The sequence below is a fragment of the Gopherus flavomarginatus genome, chromosome 1, assembly GCF_025201925.1.
Source record: "Gopherus flavomarginatus isolate rGopFla2 chromosome 1, rGopFla2.mat.asm, whole genome shotgun sequence".
In the NCBI taxonomy this organism is placed as follows: Eukaryota; Metazoa; Chordata; order Testudines; family Testudinidae; genus Gopherus; species Gopherus flavomarginatus.
In genome coordinates, this window is record NC_066617.1 from 105,657,386 (window position 1) to 105,681,052 (window position 23,667).

Sequence of the window (23,667 nt, forward strand, 5' to 3'; positions counted from 1 at the left end):
CCCACTTTACACATCCATGGCATTCTAAGCAGGCCTTTTGATAGAATGCTTAGGATGTACCAAGTCCTAAGATGCTAGACCCTGTTTTTCCTTTGTTTGCAAACTGCCTTTTTCATTTCCTCAGTGCTTGGTTCTGTATCACCTGCACCATTGGCTGTTCAGCACTGTAGAAGTGGAATACACTCTCCAATGGTATTCTTCCTCAGGTACCCTTCTCATGAAGAATTTCTGGTCCATGAGGTTCAATCTCCCCTTCAGATTGGAGCTGTAGAGAAAGTTCTGCAGAACTTAAGAGGGAAGGATTCCTAATCCAAAAACCAATGGAGGTCTCAGCAGGGGTGGCTCCAGGCACCAATGCAGCAAGCAGGTGCCTGGGGCAGCAAGCAGGGAGGCTGCTGGTTGCTGTGAGGGAGGCAGTCAGGTAGCTTCCGGCAGCATTTCTGCGGGAGGTCCGCCGGTCCTGCATTTTTGGCAGCAATTCGGTGGCAGGTACAACAAAAGCGCGGGACTGGCAGATCACCCACAGAACCGCCGCTGAATCTGCGTGACTGGCGCACCTCCTGCAGAAACGTCACCGAAGGCCACCTGACTGCCGTGCTTGGGGTGGCAAAAAACAGAGACACCCCTGGGTCTCAGGCCTATTTTAGACCTGCATCAGCTTAACAGCTATCTCCCAAATATAAAGTTTCACATGGTCACCCTGGCATCCGTTATTCCCTTTCTGAATCCTGGAGACTGATATGTTGCCCTCGATTTAAAAGATGACTATTTTCATGTATCGATATACCAAGGACACAAGGTTCCTCTGATTTCTAGGAAGCACTCACATTACCAATTCAGTGCTTCTATTCAGGCTACCTGCAGCTCCTTAGGTGTTCACAAAATGTATGGCCATGGTAGCAGTGTTCCTCAGGAGACTAGGAGTGCAGCTATAGCCTTATCTGGATGACTGGCTAATCAAGGGCTGGTCTAAAGCTGCAGGTTATATCCCATGTTCAGCTTCTTCAACCTTCAAGGCCTTATGACTACTGATCAAAGCAAACAGGTCTGTGCTTTGCCCAGGACAGAGGATAGAGTTCATTAAAGCTGTGTTGGACTCTACCCAGGCCAGAGCATTCCTCCCGGAGTCAAGATTCCAAACCTAGTCAATCTCATGTGGCAGACCTCAAGATTCATCTGATCACAAAAAACTGAAACTGTATGAGGCTCCTAAGGCACACGGCTTCATGCACCTACATAGTACAACACAATGCTGCACCTCAGACCCCTTCAGACGTGGCTGGCCTCACCATACTCACCAACCTATCTACATCTGGACACTGTGCTCAGTGCCTTCACAGCTTCTAATTTCACTGAATTGGTGGTTGAATCCCGCTCAATGTTTGCATGGACGTTCCCTTCTTCTGCCCTCAACCATCCATGACTCTGGTCTCAGACTCATCAGCTCTAGGGTGAGGAGCTCACCTGGGGCCCCTCTAAACTCAGGGTCTTTGGTCCTCAACAGAGTTTGTTCATATCAATGTCAGAGAGCTCAGGGCAATTCGTCTTGCCTGTCAGGCTTTCCTATCTCATAGCAGAAGGAGAAACCAGTCTGCCATTATGGATAATATCACAATGATGTTTTACCTCAGCATGCATGGAGGAGCTTGATCATCCCTCTTGTGTCAGGAAGCAATTCACCTATGAGAATTTTGCATAGCCCATTCAATCAACCTTAAGGCCTCTTAGCTTCTACAGGTGCAGAACAAGGTAGCAGATCACCTGAGAGGTGTTTCTGTAGTCAGCCCAAGTGGTCTCTTTGCCCAGATATAGCCAGATGCATTTTCCAGTAGTAGGTGACTCCCTAAATAGATCACCCAAACCTGCAATCCCTTCATTTAGCAGCCTGGAAACTCCATGGTTGAATCCCAAGGAGCAGGCTTGCTCAGAGCATGTTCACCAGGTTTTACTAGCTAGAAGAAAGCGCTACATGAGGGCCACCTACCTGTTAAAATGGAAGTGGTTCTCTATCTGGGCTTGTCAAACTGGAGTCTCACCGATGCATTTGTCCGTCCAACAAATACTTGCTATCTGCTGCATCTGAAACAGCAAGGTGTAGCTATTTCCTCTGTCAAGCTTCACCTGCAACAGTATCAGATTTCCACCCTCATATGGGTGGATAACTTTTTGGGTTTTTTTCCTAGAGCCTGGAAAGTTTGTACCCTCAACTATAGGAACCCGTTTCCCCTTGGGACTTGAACTTAGTTTTTCCTAAACTTATGAGACCATCATTTGAGCTTTTGCATCTTTCCTGGAAGATGGCTTTCCTAAGTGCTATTGCTACTTCTGCCAGACCAGTCTCCAAACTGCACACCCTCACATCCAAATCACCTTATTTTTAAAGATGACTGTGTATGGTGGACTTATAGCCTCATCTGAGGTTTCTCTCTAAGGTAGTTTCAGATTTTCATATTAATCAATTTACTTACCTGTATCTTACTTCAAACCACACACAAATAGAGATGAGCAGCGGCTACACACATTGAACATTAGACGAGCTCTGGTGTCCTACATAGACAGGACCAAACCATTTCAGTGGCCCACCCGATAGTTCATGGCCATAGCAGACAGAACGAAATGTCTTCGCACAAAAAATTTCATCTTGGACAACTTCTTGTACCCATACACTATGATCTGATAGATGTCTCTCCTTCAGACAAGCTGACTGCCCACTCCGCAAGTTCACAAGTATCCTCAAAGGTATTCCTAAAGTAGATCCCTATTCTGGATAGTTGCAAAGCAGCAACGTGGTAGTTGGTGCCCACTTTCTCTCCCATTACTCCACCACTCAGTATTCAAGAGAGGATGCCAAATTTAGCTGAGCTGTACCCCAATCTGTGTACAGGAACTCCAGTCGCTCTACCTATTTAACTGCTTGGAAGTCACCAAGAGTGCATGTGCAATTGCTCGAAGAAAAAAACTAGTTACTAACCTTTTGTAACTGTTGGTCTTTGAGGTGTATTGCACATTCCAGGACCTGCTCTCTTACCCCTCCGCAGCAGAGTTTCTGGAAAGAAGGCACTGAGGGGACCCTGATGGGTGACACTGGGGGAGGCAGGGGGGAATATTTCTGGCAACACCAAGAGTGGAATGGAACTGTGCAACACATCTGAAAGAACAACAGTTACAAAAGGTTAGTAACTGTTTTTCTTTTCTGCTCACCTAAACTCCCCGAGCTCTTTCAATTGGAAATAGAGTTCTTCAGTGTTTTGCTGTAGGTTGGTGGTGTGTTGCCGTATGCTCTTAAACAGCTGCTGTGTTTCATCCCGGAAGTAGTTTTGTTTCAGTAGTGGAGTTAGCAATTCTTCTATAAATATAGGGCCTGGGCCTGCTCTCAGTGAAGCAGGAGAGTTTTGCCAATGGGATCAGAAGTAAACATACTTTGAGAGTCTTCAGGATGAAGCATGGTCTATAAATGTACGATGTTAATACATTTCAGACACCTGGGGTACTTCAACAAACTCAAGCATTCCTGGAAACAGAGGAGGAAGTAGACTGGTGCAGAGGCAACTGAGCTATGGCTCTCAGTGGATACCTGCCTTCAATAGCCTTTATTACCAGCCCTCATTTTAGCCCAGCCCCGTGTGTGTAGGACTATTTGTATTGATTATCATATGTTGCATTTGTTTATGCTTGACTGTAACTTGTAACAAAAACATTTACCACTAGTTCATTACGGCTAGAAACGTTAAAATGCAGGTGGTGTTACAATTATCATATTAAAGAAACCTAGCACTGCTTTAAGTGGAGTGATGTAAAGCAGGGGGGTGTTTGCATGCATTTTTCTATTCCTGAGACAGGCCTGCCAATCTTGCTCGCATTGCATGTTGTGGGGATGGGGCCTGGCACTGAGCCCAGACATTTGCTGCATGTACTGTCAGTGTAATCTGTCCTTGAGTTGATGTTGCTGGCTTCCATTCAGTGGACAGACTCTTTGATATTAGAGAAGGAACTTGAAGAATAAATTTGGGAGAGTCAGTTAACTTTAAATAATTACTAGTGTGAATGTTGAAGTGTTCCTGCAGCTAGAAGCCCTCAAGGGCTGAGAGGATGGGTCCATCCCTGCTTTATCAGGAGGCTTAGTTGGATTTCTGATGAAAACTTGCCATACCTTAGGCTGACGCCATTATCTTTTAACACTGAAATGGCTCCCCTCTAGGGAATGTTGTCACGAAGAAGATGTGTGGGATTTATTAACACTAGCTGAAAGTACATTATGCAGTTCTTGTGTGTGCAGTTGGCTAGCTGCTAGCTACTGCTTTGCACTGCCGAGGTGAATTTAAGGCAGTGTGGGTGAAGTGTGCCCTCTGCGTAGAGTGTTCTGAAATGTTCACATAGCTGATACATTTACTGTGGTTAAGAAATGCACATGCTTAATCCCCATTAGTGTTTTCTATCTGGCTATATGAACGCTACAGTTAGACACCTGGGGCTGGCTAATGCCAGCTGACTCAGGCTCAGGCTGCAGGGCAGTTTTCATTGCAGTATAGACTTCCAGGCTCTGGATGTAGCCCAAACTCTAGGACCCTCCCACCTCACAGGGTCCTAGAACCCAGTTCTAGCCAGGCCCAGAAGTCTCTACTGCAATGAAACAGCCTTGGAGCCTGAGCCTGAATCAAGCTGGCATGGGCCAGCGGCAGGCTTTTAATTGCAGAGTAGACATACAATGAAACCACTCTCTCGGTATGCCGTTGCACAGAGTCTCAAATACAGCAGTTTTAGGAGGCTTTACATTGGGGCTGCTGGCACAGGCTCTTTAGCATGCCATTTCTCCCCTCCGCAGCATGTGATACAGTTAGCCAATGCTTTGTTCTAGATCTGAAATGTTAGTCTTCAGGGTTTCTGTTTAATTTTTTCCTTTTGTAGTTTTTGTATTATGTGCCTTTCCTTTCAGCTGGAAGCCCTGTGTGTTGGTTGAAATGTCAGGACTTTTATCCCCTTCCCAATTTTTTCCACTGCTTTACATCCCTAGGGCCTTCTTCTGATTTAGACTAAGGCCACGTCTACAATATAAACTTTTGCTGGCATAGCTATGTCTGTTCGGATGTGATTTATGACCAACCCAGCAGTGCCAGCAAGAGGCCTAATACAGATGCAGTTATACTGCTAAATGCAGTTTGGCCAGTATAACTTGTTTTTATTATTTATTCTTTTATGTAGAGACTGTCTGGTTTGGCCAATGTACATGGCAGAGAGGCATTGCTGGCACATGATGGCATATATCACATTGGTAGATGTGCAGGTGAACGAGCCTCTGATAGTGTGGCTGATGTGATTAGGTCCCCACGTACATTGGCCAAACCAGACAGTCTCTATGTAAAAGAATAAATGGACACAAATCAGACGTCAAGAATTATAACATTCAAAAACCAGTTGGAGAACACTTCAGCCTCCCTGGTCACTCGATTAGAGACCTAAAAGTTGCAATATTACAACAAAAAAACTTCAAAAACAAACAGACTCCAATGAGAGACTGCTGAATTGGAATTTAATTTGGAAACTGGACACCATTAAATTAGGCTTGAATAAAGACTGGGAGTGGATGCGTCATTACACAAAATAAAACTATTTCCCCATGCTTATCCTCCTTGCCCCCCACTGTTCCTTTCACCTTCTTGTCAACTGCTGCAAATGGAGCATTTTGATTATCACTACAAAAAGTTTCTCTCTCTCAACTGATCACTCTTGTTAGAGTGTGTATGGTAACACCTATCGTTTCATGTTCTCTCTCTCTCTCTCTCTCTCTGTATCTATATATATCTTCCTACTGTATTTTTCACTGCATGCATCTGATGAAGTAGGCTGTAGTCCACAAAAGCTTATGCTCAGATAAATTTGTTAGTCTCTAAGGTGCCACAAAGTACTCCTGTTCTTCTTAGGGTAGGATTCACAAAGGTCTTTAGGTACCAATCTAACTCCTACTGATTTTTCTTTACACTGCCAGAGTGGCGCAAGGGGCCTCAGTGAAAATGAGAACTGGGCCACTAGTGTTGATCCATTGTAAGGCAATCCTTGTTTTCAGAACCTGTCGATGTCAAATGCATTGCAGTCTGGCTCTTCTCCTTGGGAGAAACTACCTCCACATTACTCCTACCCCTAACTTGGGGTGAAAACTAATTCAGGCCATTACCAAGAGCAGCTCTGTTTTCCATGCTGGAGACCAAGAGTCTACTTGCAATCTTGAAGGCAAGACTGCAGATCTTTCGAAGAGTGGCTGTAGCTCAAACACAAGTTATAGGGTTAATGGAGGAATTAGTGTGTGGTTCTATGGTCTGTTATGCAAAAGATCTGACTAGATGAGCATCATGGTCCCTTCTGGCATTACCATCTTACACAATCTGTTTGCTTACCTCAAAGTGTGTGGTTTGTGGGTTTTTTTGTTTTTGTTTTTGCTTTAAAAACCCCTCCCTAATCTGTATATTGGAATGCAAGACAAAAATAAAACACACAGAGAAACTCTTTCTTCAATTTAATTGAAGTTACTTAGAAAAATAATCAGGCTTGAATGGCTTTTTTTTTCTCTTCAGGGAAAGATTCAATAGCAGTTCACACTTTTGTTGGCAATGTATAAGTTAGCTTTTTTTGTTCATTTTATTAATAGTATATTCAGATATGAGGAGATACTTTTCTACAACAAGCCTTCTACTGCATACAAATAGGTTAAAAAAAATCAAACCTCACATTGATGTTAAATTATATGTACATGTATTGTGCATGCATGTAAGAAAATAACACTCTCTGTAACAAGAGTAATAGTAAGGACAGTCCCTTTTTGTACCTGAAAAGTGCAGCAGACTACAGTTAACCTTAAAACAGCAGGGGTCAGTTTACTTCTAAAAGAACTTTGCCGTTGCAGTGTGTAAGACTTGGTTAGACAGACTCTAAAAATGTTTGTTAGGAGGCTGAAGCATAGAGGAAGTCCAATTTCTGTTAAATCTAACTAGATGACATTTCATGAGGTGGACTCAATATACTTTAGAGTCCAGAAGCTTACAGGTTTGGATCCACTGTAGACAAACTACTCTACTCTAGCCACACTGGTAACAACTATCAGAGCATGAAGACATGGCCTCAGGCTTTGTATGTACTCTATGGGATCAATGTTTTGTACTTAGTTTTATACTCCTCATTTTTCAGCTGTTGTCACTTTGCCCCCCTCCCCCCAAAACTGCAAGCCTTGGGCAGGCATGGAATTTGCATTCTCCCCCCTTGGCCCAAATGGCCCTGTTGGCCTGACTGGAACTGCTTTCCACCACCACCCCCAACAACACACAAAAATTAAGTCAAACTACACTTATGAAACCTCTGCTCTGTGAAGTTTTCATTGGTCTTAAATATTAGGTGTGAGTCATGTGTTAGTGGAATTAAGGATAAATGGATGCTCTGAATTCCATTACTGGATTCAATCTTTTATCTTGGGTTTGGGAAATTGTGGGAGAAAAAAGAGAAATCTTGTTTTTCTGCCAGTCTTTTCACTGTGAAAGGATGCTGCCTTTTTAAATATATAGGAAGATCCTCATCTCTATGGGTTCAGGCAAAAGAAAATTTGGCTCAGTCAAATCAATACACCCTGTAGTTTTAAGTAGTTCCTCTTGTTTAATCCCAATTAGGAAGCAGGATATTACCATATTCTATTTGTCAATTTGTTTTTTTTAGAACTATACTCAATGTTGTCAAATTTGTTGCACCTTATTTAAATCAACAGCCTATGATTAATCTAGGCCCAAGACTTTCAAGAAGAACAAGCGATTTTGGGTGCCCAATTTGAGACAACTTTTATAAGGATTTTCAGAAAGTGCTGAGCACCTGCCTTCTGAGATCAGGCTTCTTTTAAAGTGCCTCAATTTAGGCATCCGAATCACCAGCTGCTGTTGAAAATCTTGGTTCTTTTAATAGCATGCAATTTCCTCATTTTGCCAAACATTCTCCACCCAGTGCTTTTTATCAAAAAACATGAAATGTGTCCACAAAATAGTCAAATGAAAGAATATATAAGAACATATGAAATTGTGGTGATGACAAGGGATGAGCAGAAACAAAAAGACAGAGGGAAAGTGCATCATTCCTTAGTTTTTAAAAATTTACTGACCAGCATTTTTTCTTACATGACAATTTTAAAATAACTTCCTGTAAAGGGAGAAAACACACCCAACGGATGATAGAGAAAATTGGACCAAAATACTAATACTGCCAGGCACAACATTGAGCAAGCAGATACAACCTATAAATAACTTGTAGAAAAAATCCACCATCAGTGTAGATGGGGCTTTAAAAAAGCAAATATATAACCAGTGAACTAAATAATAAAAGAGAGACAGGGCACACACTGTGTAGGCACTTGCACCAGATCCCCACACGCTATCCAAGACAAAACTGCTTTCAAGTAAAACATGAGTAGGCAATTAGAAACCACTTGAGAATTCATAAATTCAGACAGCCAGTTGCATACTAGCCCTGCTGCTATCCTCTCTCCCAAATAGTATCTGGGTTTTATATATAAAATGTCCATTTTAGAACTGACTGGAGGGGGTGGGGTTAAAGGCCAAATTTCAGCTGTAAAAGAATGTTAGTTGCTTCTTCTTAGCTTTGTTACTTTGTCCTGACTCAGATTTTTGTCCAGCAGTAGCTTTGCAAAATAAGACCAACTCCTATTTCCTCTAAGTCCTAGTCCCCTTTAAAAGTCAACAGTATCTGTGTGGGTCCTGGTGACTGACACAATTGTAAATCTGTGTAATTCCAGGTCTAGCCCAGAGACTGATATATTGGGTCAAAAGCAGAGCTGTTTTATCTAACTTTCCTCAAAACTTTTGAACATTGGGAATTTGATTATAGTGAGAGACGTATATGGACAACTCTAAGTTTAAAAAAAGCATCACATGTAGGCTCCTAAATCACATAGGCACCTTTGAAAGGTTTTTTTTAACCCATCACCTTGTTTTTTGCAAAACAAAATCCAAGCCCAATGAATGTTTGCAAAATTAATAGCAACCTTTGATTTTGTAAAATCTATCGCTTTTATGGTGATAAAGTACTTTTCACTTGTCACAGTGACAGCCTAGATCATCAACACCTTGTTCAGACAAATTCCTCTGTTCCATTTTCAGCTCCAGCAAAATAAGCCAGAAGAAAGTGGTAAAGCAATGTATTGAATTTGTTCCCTCTGCTACCTCTCCAGGTCAAGATAGCTCAGTAGTGAGTATGTAATATTTCATAAATAGCATACCCACTGCTGGATCCCATTTACGTCCAACACAGATAAAATTAAATAATTTTTGCACTTGGAGAAGTCTGTATTCTTTGCACTGAGTTTGCTAATCGTTCTGGATTAGAATACCATTTTTTCTTATTTATAGTGACTAAATTATCCATACTTTGTTTTATTTTGTTATCTGGAGAATGTTTTCAACAATCTACTGCTCCTGGCACAATATGGCATCTCAACAAACAATATATACAGAGCACCCGCTACAGAAACATTCACCTTACATCCAAGGGTCGTGTTCTCATACTAGACTTAGCTCAGGTGCAGTATGAAACCACTGGAAATTAGAAACGTGCTCACCAATGATGTTTAATATTGACTAATAAATAGAAAACAGCACTACTCCTGGAGGGGAGAGGCCATGAAGCCAACATGTATTAAGGATACAGGAGTGCTTTTCTTGCCCCATATGCTCAGCTCAATATGAAGGTGATCTTTTTGGATGCCTGTACCGTATATACAAACTTCTTATTGCCAAGATTCTCTGAAGTGACTAGTGAGTTTGGGTGCCCAACTTAAGATCTTTTAAAAGGGCCTGATTTTTTTAAAGAAAATGTTAAGCACTCACTCGCTGAAATCAGGCCTCCATTAAAGTGGCTCAGGTTGAGCATTCAGACTCTCTCTAGTTAATCTTGAAACTCTTGGCACATACTTTGTTGGTCTGTAATATGCACAAATCCCTGTCAGCATTAATTGGGCTGGCAGGTTTGGACATGCCAGGCACTGGGACACAAACGATACTGGCGATATTACCATGTCCAGATAAGAAATGTATGCTTGAATGTATCCCTTGAAGAAACCAATTTCTCTTAGTCCTGGATTTTAAATATTTTTGTAACAAAATGTGTTTTATATTTTCTTTCTTGTATGAGAAGAGAACTTTCTAATTTTGCTTTAAGTGCAGAATCGCCTTGGAAGAAATTATTTCTATTAGGGTTTCCAAAACATACGGCTAGTAACAATAAACAAATAAATTCAGCTGAGGAAAGCACAAAACCAGATTCCCTTTGTCCAAATATTGTATTTCTGCTGCTCAAGTGAAACCTACCAAGAGACCATGTTTTAAATACGTATAAATAACATTCATTAGAATTTGTTGAATGCAAAGATAAATGAAATTCACCAGAACACAATTAACGTTTATAAACAGTGTAGCAGTAATAATCATTTCTAAAGAGAGATCACCACCATCCTGTTACCCCGCAAAGAGAACTGTCCTTTCTTATGGATGATTTAAATAATTTTGACTGTGCTGCTCGCAGCATCATTCAAAAGGAAAATATTAATTTACAAAATAACAATTCTCCATATTTATTATGACAAATAAAAATCTTAAATAAAACAGGCTCTCTTTCCTCCTTCTCCCCCTCATTCCAGTTTCAGGTAGCTTGGCACTGAGTAATTGAACATTAAAAAATCAAGTTTGTAGACTTCGTACAGTTGTGTTTGGTGTTCCGAGCTGATGTTCTGGAAGAACTCTGTGGTCATTTCATCAGTAGTTCTCGTAGACTTTGCATAGGTGGGGAACTTCAGGTAGCTGCCTACTCCTGCAAGTTGAAGGATGTAATTGGAATCATCTTCAAGTGTTTCATACTTTCCTATGAGGTCATAATGGATATGGCAGGGGTGGCAGAGGGAGTAGACAGTTTGCCAATGCTCATTGAAAGGTTCTTCTCTTTGGGTATTTGGGTCAATGAGATATGCCACAAACTCCTCAAATTTCACATCATCGCCTTTACGCAGTGCCTCCTGGGTGGCATTTTTCCTTTGGCGCCTCACAATTTTGGTACCATATCTCTTGTGAAAGGAGGTGTTGTACTTCTGAGTGAACTTGTTCCTATAGGCTGACACCAGTCTCTCAAAAGGCTCACGGACAAACAGGAACTTCATGTAGCTTTTTAAGCGGTGGTTGATCTCTGGAATGCTGTACTGGTTGAGGGTCTTCAGGTTTGAGGATATATGGGCTTCATTGGCTGGTATTTCCATGGGGTCACTGTATTTGCCCCTTCCTGTCAAGACCATCATGACTCTCTTCCAGTTTGTACAGGCCACCTTGGGTACATAACAATAGATCATTTCATGATTTTCATCCACCACCAAATGTTTGAGATCGTTAGGTGTCAGCACACGGCGTTTCCTGCTAGACATGCTGTTGGCTCGACACATATCTGTGACTTGGTCTCTCCTAATCTGATGAAGGATTGCTGTGTTAGACAACTCCAGCTGGAAAGAAAACATAGATACAAACAATTCAGTACACATGGGAAATTCTTGCTGCCTTTTTACTTACTAGGTTAATTCCCACTGCTCCATTTGTACAAAAACAGACTACTGCAAGCACTGTATTTGAAAGACTTAATTCTCTGGCGGAATGCAGTAATTCCAAAGTTACAGGATAACCCTTTGCCTCTAAACTTCTTGATTCGAGCTGGTACGAATATGGTCATTAATATTTTACTGCTTTCCCCTTCGGCACAAGGGCAAGGGACTGTGCAATCCTATGTATCTTGGCAGCAAATTTATTTGCCATGTAATTTTCCTGAAATGTCATTGCTTTCTTGGCTATCAAAAAAGAATATCTTTTGACCACTGTAGTAAATCTCATTTCTAGAAAAGCACAGAACCCAGCTTCACCTTTACTGCTGAGACATGACTGGAGAACACCATTGACAGCCAGTTTGCCAAAACGCAAACTGTGTGTGCTCTTGTTGCAGACACCTTTCACACGACAGAATTAATAATTGCAGCCCATTTCTTGGTTATGACCTTGTCATGTGAAACAAAACCCAGGGAGATTTCTGCTTTTCCCAGGAGAGCCGTCACTGAAGTGAGATCTCAAGGAGCAGGAAGAGAACTCTATCTATAACTTCCCGTCTATTGATTTGTGTTTAGTAGAGAGTGGTGAAGACTGTACAGCCTTTTAACACACTAGTACTGCAAACATGTTACCCTTTTTTATTTTGTTAAGTTTCTCAATTTTTTAACTGTTGTGGGCTGTTGATGGGGCTAGCTGCTATTGTCAATTAACTTACGTCAGGCACAAAGAGATTCCTTCTAAATATGCCACAAAGGCACATTCCGTCTGAAGATTTCAAAGAGCTTTACATATCTTAATTAACTTAGCCTCCCAATACCCTCCCCTCCCCCATGTACAGTAGTTAAGTATTAATATCCCTATTTTACAGATGGGAGAAATAAGAGGCAGTTGGGTTAAACACTGAAATCTCACCCAGCTCACAGGGGCCTAACTCCATTGGCAGTCGGTACCTAATTCCTGCAGATGCTTTAGAAAATCCCGCCCAGTGACATTAATGCTTTAGGGTATGTCTAGAGGCAGCCAGGAGGTGTAACTGCAGCAGGCATAGACATAACCAAACTAACTTGAATAAGAGCAGTAGTAAAGCTATGGCATAACAAGCAGCGGCACAGACTAGCCCCACCCACCCAGATCACTGGGCACAGGTTTGAGTGGCCACTGTCTGTGCTGCGGCAATCTGGGTATGTCTATGCATGCTGGAATCACAGCTCCTGATTGCAGTGTAGACAAACTTAGTTTAACTAAACTAGTGCTAGTTTGGATCTATGTCCATTTAACTAAATGGTGCAAATCCCTTTAGGTTGGTTTAGGAGTAGGGGCTTTTTGTTTTTTTTGTTTTGCTTTTTTGCAGTTTAGCTTTAAATCTGTTCCTAGTCAATTTTATTATAGGTTAAACTAGGCTTGCTTTATCTGATCACCCTTACTGGTTAAAAATTACACCTTTTTAAAAACCTCCAAAGCAGCAGCAACAACAAAAAAATCTGTCCGGATTGCCACCCCTGAAATTGTGCCGCTCCAAGCAGGTGTTTGGTTTGCTGGTGCCTGGAGCTGGTCTTGGCTGCTCTGCATAGTACAACAGTGTTATCAATTTTTGCAACTTTACTACAAGTTTTACAAACTTTGGTATTTATATTGACACCCCAGTTCCTGGAGTTACACATGAGATTCTCAGCTTTCATTAAAAAACCTATCTAGCCTTCATGGTTGGGGAGAAAAGGTTGAAAATGTGACCCAAGTGCAACCTAAAGGTTAAAAAAATCAGAAGGCCAATAACTTGATTTTTTGGCTGAATAATGAGCATATTTTTAATTTCATGATTTTTGAACATTTGGGGTGGTGATACTGTTGTAGACACGGCTTAGCTGGTGAAACTCTCCCCAGTGCAGAAGGCCAGCACAAAGCCCCCATTTAGGCTTCAGTGGTGAATGGACCTTATGCTCACGCTCTGCACAGGGGAGAATTCCATTCCCTTTGAACTGCTGCAGGGTGCACAGGAATGCTGTGCCACAGTCGGGACTGGAGCTCTGATTTGGTATGTCCCAAACTTTTGCATTTAAGGCTCAGTTCAGCAAAGCATTTACATATTTGCGTAAGTCCCATTTAAGCCAGTTAGACTCCTAAATAGAAGAGCTATTTAAAAGTCCAACTAAACCTCCTTTTTTTTGAAAAACTTGACCCACATTGTCATTGTCAATGTCAATGTCCCTGGCTAAGCATGGGCTTAAGTCCATTCCTGTTCAGCAAAGCTCTTAAACATCAGGGCCTAACTTTGGCACAAGTATCTTTAGCCTCTGCAAATGTAAATACATAATGAGAGAATTTTTTTTTTAAATGTAACAGGGAGATGTATTAATCCATGACTGGCCTGCAGAAAACTACTGCTTATTGCTAGAAAGACCATCCTAGCTACTGCAGGAAAAGTAACTTTCTCAGAGTTGATCACATCATTCAGGTGACCCCACATTGCAATTCCACTTGCTAGGACATTATTACATTTACACAGTGAATTTCACCCTGAAGGATCCCCAAGCACCACTGAAATGCTGTCACCTCTGCAACGTGGGTGGTGGCAACAACAGGCATGCTGCATAACAATGGGAAAATGAGGGGAAAACTTGGTCAAGGATGCTGAGGCAACCTTCTTGGGTCGCCCACATCTTTCAAAAATAGGTGGCTATGGACGGACTTCTAAATCCCTATTCAGGCACCTTAAGTGGCCTGTTTTTCCCCCAAGTGCTGAGCCATTGAGATTAGTGGGACCTGCTGGGTGCTCACTGCTTTTGAATAGCAGGCCGCTCATTTAGTTGATTAAATTGGGATTTAGGAGCCTAACTTTCTGCTTCTTCAAGTCTTGGCCCTGATTAATATGTCAGTGTTTGAACATTGAAGTGCAGCTGGTGACCTGCTTACAGAGTACTATGGAATCTTTAGTGTCTATGGGGTGGAGACAAGATGGCTTTGTAATTCATTTAGAATATTAATGATCAAACAAACAACTATTTAAATTTTTTATTACAGAAAAAACCCAGCTTTGCAAAAAGTTACAGAACGAGGCAAAAGACTGTTGTTCTAATCCTAGCCCTCCTAACCCACTGGGTGACTTGGGCAAGTCACTTCACTTCTCTGCACCTGTTTCCTCTCCTACCGTTTATAGTATCTGTTCAGATTTTCAGATGTCAGCCAGAGACCATCCCTGGCCCCTGCCCTATGCGTCTGAACAGTACCTAGCATAATAGGTCTCTGATCTTCATTGTGGCCACCAGGTATTACTGTAATGCAAATAAAATGAAAACCAGCCATTCTACCTTCTTTGCCTCTTTCTCAGAGTTTTAATCCATCCACAATGACCTAACACAAGCAGTGTAGACAATCTGGATCATCTCCTGTGTGTGGCATTCCTCTGAATGTTGGCCAGGCGCATTTAAAATGCAGTTTGATGTTACAGTCCTGGAGATGGGAAGACAATTGTAGAATGTGCTTCCCGTATCCTATGGAAGTTGACTAGAAGGGAATTTGTAAGTAGGATGTCTAAATGCTGCTGTCCAGGATCACACTGCTGTTTAAAGAAAATGTCTTTTCTGAGGGTAGAGGGGAAAGAAATAAGAAATTCAGCAGTTGAAATTCACAAAGCTACAGGAGCAACATTATCTGTTAAATTTAACTGGATTTTCACAGGAGATTAATTTTGCCCATGGTACTGAACAAAATACTGCTCTTCATACAGGTAGAAACACCCCTGTTTTAGTTAATGGCAATATTGACTTCCATTGACAGCAGTAGGAGCAGGAGAGGGTCCAGTACCTTATGTTACTTCCAGATTCAGAACAACCTTTAAAGTTTGCAATATTCTAATATGTGTGTTTTTCTTATGGCTGTTTTTGGACTACACAGAGGAGTTATGGGGAGATGTTCCAGGGCCTGTGCTACACAGGAAATCAGTGAAGATGATGTAGTTGTCTCCTCTGGCCTTAAAATTTATGAATGAATCTTTGCAATGCTATGCTTTGTACTTCCCCTTACATATAATTACTCAGTTTTTTTTCTCTCAGGGCATATGCACATTACCATTAATAGGAATTTCATATGTGCAGGGAAAGGAGAATAATATCTCATTTTGGATTGCAACTAAATTGGGTTGCACACCATTGAATTCAGTCTTTAAAGGGCACATTCCAAACTGGCGCTTACTGTGCCTTTTTGCTCTTTCAATATGAAGAAACTACTCAGGCACAGTAGGTCCCAATTACCACGTTTACTAAAAAGACACAAACATGTCAGGCCTAGCTACATATATACTGCTGCTCTGGGTCTGGCGGTTTCTAAAACACACAACACAATGAGCACCACTAAAGGGCTCACTATTTAAAAACCTATCTATGTAATATACACTACAGCACTTGAACTATTCAGCCATCCTCAGAGTGTGGAAGACAATCAACACCATGCAGGAGACCTGGGACTGGGAGCTTCACTCTAGACTTTTGCCTATTGGGTCAGGCTTCTTGATGAGCGTGCTAACTTATAGCTCAGTGGTTTGAGCATTGGCCTGCTAAACCCAGGATTGTGAGTTCACTCCTTGAGGGGGCCATTTAGGGATCTGGGGCAAAATCAGTACTTGGTCCTGCTAGTGAAGGCAGGGGGCTGGACTCTTCGGGGTCCCTTCCAGCTCTATGAGAGAGGTATATCTCCATAAGGTGGTGTAACTGCAGTGAAAACAATAGTTCTACATCCCTTGAGCAGTGAAGCAGGTGCATTGTTCTTGGCATTTATAGGCAGCTTTGCTCCCCACTAGTAAAGCAAATGTTCTTTAGTGGCTGACCCACATATCAAATGGATCTTAGAGAAGACCACACCTGCTTCCTATCCAGAGGAAGAGCACACTGCTGGCATTCACCTAGTGATAAGAGATGATTATAGGTCTCAAACTGAAGAGGAGGGAGACAAAGGACTCTCACTGTGCAGCCCAGAGATTAGTTAAGGTAACGCAGCCAATGACTGAATTCATAGGGTGACACCAAGCAGTCTTCTGCCAAACTGACCTATATTCCATGTACTGTCTACCCCAGGGCCTAGGATAACAAACAATGCAATGTTAATAAGTGTGCCCTAATTCTTAATATTTAATATACTTATTTTAAAATAACTCTGAAGTTTTTGGTGCAGTGGCTCAGACCAGCATTTAATTCTATATTCTGTGCAGGGACAAAGTCACTTATTGACTTCATTTGCTCAACGTGGGAAAGAGATGCGAATCCACCGCTGTTTCTGGAACTGCATCTACTTAACGTAGAGATGAATTCGATCCTGCAAATTTGTTTTCTCTAAAGCTGCCCAGTTAGTCTCCTTTAAAGACATGCTTGTGGTTCTAAGGTTAGTTATGTCAGTGCAAAGCAAAGAAAAATATACCCAGAGGCTATTTGAACAATTTACTCTGGGTGCTGAAATAAGTTGAAGAGCCCATGGATCGGGTGAGAGGCAAATCAAACAGCTAGTGCATGTTCATGTTTCCCACTGAAGTCGTCATATGCTGGGCTTCAGTAGCAGTTATGTAAACACAACTGAAAGGATAATATGGACCTTACTATTCTTAGGTTTGCATTAATTCACAGAATTAATTAATTGCAGCTTTGATTCAGGAAAGTACTTAAGCAAACACTTAAATCCATCCTTGGTTAGGATAGCACTTTAAACATGTGTTTAAGTCCCACTGAAGTCAAGAGTGGGGGTTGGGGAAGGAAGGCAGCAGGAGAGGAAGATAAACATGTGTTTTAGTTTTAGGCCTTGAGTCAGGAAAGCACTTACTTAGCGAATACAGTTTTTGAAGACCTGCTAAAATGCATTAGTTTCACCCTGAGACTGACCCTCAGTTGCTATTTCTTTCCTGCTGGCATGGTAACCGGAGACAGATAAATGACCATGTAAAAACTGAAAAGTTTCTCACTCTCCTGACTTGGCATCGGGGTGAAGCAGGACAACACACCACGAATAGTTTCTTCGGCTCTCAATCTCAGGTGCAGCAGCAGCAACAAATAATTAGCCAACTGTCTAATACCAGAAATAGCTACTACTAGTGGTGCTGGCCTTATTTAGACCCCAGATGAAGTACAAAGGAAAAAAGACCTGTTTTTTTTGTTTGTTTTTTAAGGGGTTCTGCTCACCCGGGGATATTTTTGTGTGTGTAAAGTAGAGGGGTCCTTCAATGTTTTGAGGGTTAACAAATCAGCAGCCTTCTGTGCTCTTGACTTCCGCAGAAACTCTCAGGCAGGGTACGTGTGCTGAATGTTAGTTTGTTAACTTTACATGACACTAGATGGAATATCTACAGCATGGCTAAATCCAAAGAAAGGAGAAACTGCCTGTGCGTTATTGCTAAGCTCATCCAGTGCCTTGCAATGTCGGGGCTTGATCCAGCGAGGGGCTTTAGCGTCTCTTGTGAGATGCTGATCATCATCCATTGTTTCACTTCAGGACACTCAGCCCCTTGCTGGATCATGCCCATAGCTAGGCATGTGTCATGGGTTTGTGCTGTTTCTCTGCAGGAGTATAGGCTACTGGGACCTGCATTTGCCGACAAATTGACAACCCTTCAACACAGACAACTACAGATTTATTGCCAGTGGATAAATACAGTAATGAGCTGGGAGGTATTTTCTTCGGGCTATGTAAGCACAGCAGGGTGAGCTAATCTTTGAGGGCCTTTGCTGGCTTTGTGGTCAAGCAGCATGTTCAGACTCTGACCTGCTAATTGAAAACATTTCCTTAAGCAGGGTGTTATACTTCAGGCTTTATGGGTATTTGGCTTGTTCCGGTTCATTTAGATATCTGCACTTAAGGCATTTCCCTAATGGGGGAGTGAGGAAATACCTGTATGTCACTCAAAAAAAATCATCAAGGGTTCAGTTCTGTCTGTGAAAGGGACCCAGACAAGTGCACACATGCTGCAGAAAGAGTATTTTTGTGTACCCAGATTCTCCTGCCCTGCGGCAGCTACTCCTCATGCAGACTGTTGCTACTAGGGCCATGAATAACCTAAGCGGTGAGCACGAAAGCTGTTAGGAGCAGTAATAATGTGAGAGGGGTGGCTGCAGGGAAGCACACCAGGGCACGTGGATTGTGCCTTCAGTAACATGTAGTGCCACTCCTTTCAGTTCAGGGGGACAGCTGAGATCGCCACAGCAAGGACTGCAGGATTTCCTTTGAATTACTTGGTGGTAAAAGGTTGTCTCCTGCTCAACCTTGTACGCAAAAAATTTCTGTCTACTCTTTCACGGTGGGAGCTACTTTGGGTGCTACTGAACTAATCTGTGTTTCTGTTGACGATAATGTATTTTATCCACTATTATTAGTATAAATCAAAGCTAATTTTTGTTAAAGTTGGAGATGTTTTGCACCAGTGAAATAGGCACATACCAAATGATAACACAGTATGACCAGCTGAAAACAGGGTCTTATAACGGATGGGGTCAGGAAGCCTTCACTATAATTGGTGCTACCAGTTCCTATAATATGTATAACACTTATGCATAGAATATTTCAGCTGTAGAAAACGTCTCCAGTATTAACAACAACAAAAAGATACCAACACCCCCAGTAAGAGTGCTATGATGTGGGTTAGTAATTTAATATAGAAGATGTTTAATATTTTCCCAAATACATAGCCTTGCACTCAAAATATGCAGAATATTTTCAGTCTTATTTGCAGCTCAGAAAGATGAATTTGATTCTTGCATCTTTGTGTTGTAAGTGCAAGACAGTCCCTCACATGGATATTATGCAATATTTTAAATTCTTGACTTTAGAAGTCTGTGGCCCTAGCAACCACAATAGCTATTTGTCCCTAGAATAGATTGTTAACCTCCCAATTTGCCCTTCGCAAATGAATATCTGTTGTAGTGTAGACTCTACGTTATTTTATCCCTGAAATGTGCACTGTAGGTCAATAATTTAGAACTGTGCTGTCATGGTATAATCCCCACTCTGAACCTTAGCGTCCAAAAGATGGGGTACCAGCATGAATTCCTCTAAGCTCAATTACCAGCTTAGTACTTTTAGCGCTGCCACCAACCAGGAATTCCAGTGCCTGGTACACTCTGGTCCCCCCAAAACCTTGCCCGGGGACCCCCAAGACCCAGACCCTCTGGATCTTAACACAAGGAAAGTAAACCCTTTCCCTCACCGTTGCCTCTCCCAGGCTTCCCCTCCATGGGTTACCCTGGAAGATTACTGTGATTCAAACTCCTTGAATCTTAAAACAGAGAGGAAAATTCACCTTCTCCCCTCCTTCTCTCCCCTCCTCCCAGACTCTCCCTGAGAGAGAAAGTAATCCTAACACAGAGAGAAATTCATCTCTTTCTCCCCCTTCCCTTCTTTCTCCCCACCAATTCCCTGGTGAATCCAGACTCCGTCCCCTGGGGTCTCACCAGAATAAAAAACAATCAGGTTCTTAAACAAGAAAAGCTTTTAATTAAAGAAAAAAAAACAGTAAAAATTATCTTTGTAAATTTAAGATGGAATATGTTACAGGGTCTTTCAGCTATAGACACTGGGAATACCCTCCCCGCCTAAGTATACAAGTACAAAGTAAAATCCTTTCAGCAAAATACAAATTTGCAAATAAAGAAAACAAACATAAGCCTAACTCGCCTTATCTACCTAGTACTCACTATTTTGAATCTATAAGAACCTTTATCAGGGAGATTGGAGAGAAACCTGGTTGCACGTCTGGTCACTCTCAGAACCCAGAGAGAACAACCATCAAACACTAACAGCACACACAAAAACTTCCCTCCCTCAAGATTTGAAAGTATCCTGTCCCCTGATTGGTCCTCTGGTCAGGTGACAGCCTGGCTCACTGATCTTGTTAACCCTTTACAGGCAAAAGAGACATGAAGTACTTCTGTTCTATTAACTCTTAACTATCCGTTTATGACATGTGCACTGAAATAAACTTAGCTGTTTTTTTGCTTGTTTGTTTTTTTTAAAAGGTAACCCAATAGATGTGGAGATATTGTCAGAACTCTACTTTATTTAGTCCCATGGCAAATCTGTAAATGTTAGACCATTAATCCATTTTTTGTAGCTAGATTATTAAAGTGTAGCTCTACTAAAGTCAAGGTTGAATTTGGGTGCAGCCTGAGCCTCTACAACAGGGGTGGGCAAAGTACAGCCTGGGGGCCGCATCTGGCCTTCCAGACATTTTTAATCCATCCCTCAAACTCCTGCTGGGGAGCCAGGTCAGTGGCTTGCCCAACTCTGCACAGCTCCCAAAAGCAGTGGCATAACCCTCCTCCGGCTCTGCATGCTGCCCCCGCCCCAAGCACTTCCACTGCAGCTCCTCTTGGCTGGGAACTGCAGGGGTGGTGCCTGCAGACAGGGAAGTGCGCAGAGTTGCCTGGCCGGGCCTCTGCATAGGAGCCAGAGGGAGGACATGCCACTGCTTCTCGGAGTTGATTGAGGTAAGCACCACCCAGAGCCTGCACCCCAACTCCTCCCATGCCCCAACCCCTTGCCCCAGCCCAGAGCACCCTCCCACAACCTGAACTCCTCATTTCTGGCCCCACTCCAGAACCCACACCCCAGCCAGAGCCCTCATCCCCTCCAACACCCCAACCCCTAATTTTGTGATCATTCATAGCCTGCCATATGATTTCCATATCCAGATGTGGCCCATGGACCACAAAGTTTGCCCACCCCTGCTCTACAACCTGGCAAAGAGTGAGGGTCCCAGAGTTCAGGCTGCAGTCAGAGCCTGACTGTCTACACCACAATTAAACAGCCCCTAAGACTGAGCCCTGCAAGCCTGAGTCTGCTGACACAGGCTGGTCTTGAGTGTCTAAGTGCAGTGAGACATACCCCGAAAGACCACGCTGTGTTCTTAAAATGAAAAGAGCCCAACACTGCCCATTTTCCATTAGAAAACTGAGGGGATTTACAACACTTAATGTTGGTCATTAACAATACAAACAACTCTAGTGCAGCCAATTCAGATAATTTCTGGGAACATGATTCATAACAGGGAACAGAAGAGATTTGGATAAGAGGGAGATTAATTCCTCATAGTGGTAGCTTGCACTTTTCATCTCCAACGATCTCAAAGTGCTTTTTTTTTTTTAACAGACACAAACACACACCACTGAAGATGGGGGAGGCGCTTAAGAGGGAAAGTAACATGAGGACAGACACCACCCTCCCCCCACCACCACCACTGAATTAAATTCAGGGATTCACTCTATCAGCAGGATTTAGGTCACACTGCAGGAGATGAAAAATATGGAACCCACTCAAAAATAAAGCAAAGGAAATGTAGGTACAATACTTGTCCCCCAGGGTACCAGGGCTAATTCCCACTTTAGAACAAGTGTTACAAATTACAGTAACTCTTCTCATGTGGGAAGTACCATGGTGCCTCTTATGAGCACAGTGGCCAGGGATTCTGTATTGCATCTCATTTGGAAGACAACAGCCAGCTCCTTAGCTACTGTAAATCCTCATTGCTACACCCCGCTGAGGTTCTGGCCTAGCATCTCTAGCAGCACAGGTGCCCATAATACTATGGTGGGTCAGAGGAAAAATGGATTCAGAGCAACACTTTCTGAATCAACAATATTTTCTCCAGTACCATCGTTTTCCTAGAAGGACTCCCATGCTCATACTCCCTGCTGCAGCCCATTTAGCTTGCAAGAGTCCATGATGTCACACTCTAAGTTGTAATCAGGCTTTATAAAGGAATTACAGACAGACCTTTTAAATACAACTTGGAAATAAGCATTCCGGCTGGCAGTATCCTAGACTGGCAACAACAGAGAACAATAGAGAGGCTAAAATAATCCATTTTCAATACAGTATTCTGGGGGGACAGATGGGAAGCCTCAGGAAGGATCATGAACCCAGGATAATTTGAAGAGAAATGTTAGTGCCGCAGCATTTCTTGGGACCTAACATACAGAAGGGAACCTTGGTGTCTCAAGTTGGATGTACTAAAAGCATGTTATCTAATATTTTCAGTGTTATAAGGTGGATCGTAGAAAGGAAAAGAATTTAAATGGGCAGATTTCCAATTCCTTGTCTCAAAACAGTAGCAAAACCAAGGAAACCAAAGGCTAAACCCTCGGTGTAAACTGGTGTCGCTCTGTTGCAGGCAGTGGAGCTGCACTCATTTATACCAGCTGGAGATCTGGCTCCAAGATTCTAACAATAATGTGACTTTGATTTGGTCCTTCTATGACAAAAAAAGGACAGTATGTTTGATGAATTTGTCCACTTTTGGCTCATTCTTTAAGTACTGTCATAAATCACTGTTCATATTAAAAACTAAAAGTTCCTGCCATTTGCAAATTTAATTTAAAATGAAAAACCTTCCTGCTGTCTCACCTGCATTGCTAGAGGTCACCACACACTTTCAGTATCTGTTATGACACTGCTAACACTGCTGAATTCCATAAAAAGGAAGAGGTTCCCAATGCGGTAAACTGGGAAGAATCAAGGGGAATGCAGTTACGTTGCAATCTGCCTAGATTTCATCCAAAGTTGTTTCTAGTGGGGCTTGAGAGTTCCCATCATTTAACTTGTGAAATATCCCCAGTAGCCACTGTATATTGGCCTTCTCCTTCCTGATGGCCACATTGCTTCAGACATGCTGTGGACAGCTATCACCAATTCATGTGTATGGTACACTGCTGTATGAGCACTATAAGGTGACATCCTGATACAGGAGTCAAATCCAGGACTTTCTGGATGGGTGAAAACAAACCTTTCAGTTTGATCTTGTAAACCCTCTGTGTGCAGAACTCCCACTGAGGTCTATGGCAATTTGACAGGTGGAGGGCTTGCAGAATTGGGCCTTGAGTCATTACAGACTGATCTACATAAACCACAAGATTTTGAGCAGCTGACTTAAGTGGGAAGGCTGTAAGGCAAATTCTCTTAAATAACTGAGTTATTATACATTAAGGTACAAAGCACTGATGAGCCACAAAACACATCAGCCCAAGCCCAAAGAACTTATCTAAGATAACTACTGAGAAGAAAGGATGTGCTAGGACACCTAGCA

General features: G+C 42.3%; 1 protein-coding gene across 5 annotated transcripts in view; it reads right to left on the bottom strand.

The window, feature by feature from the left end:
• Window positions 1-6,493: 6,493 nt before the first annotated feature.
• Window positions 6,494-23,667, bottom strand: part of CHST11 (carbohydrate sulfotransferase 11) — a 257,487-nt gene continuing 240,313 nt past the window's right edge. For all 5 annotated transcript variants that reach the window (XM_050946038.1, XM_050946028.1, XM_050946024.1 and 2 more), the window contains one exon: window positions 6,494-11,524. In XM_050946038.1, the coding sequence (XP_050801995.1) occupies window positions 10,670-11,524 (855 nt within the window). In that variant the 3' untranslated portion in view covers window positions 6,494-10,669. The remainder of the gene's footprint in view (window positions 11,525-23,667) is intronic.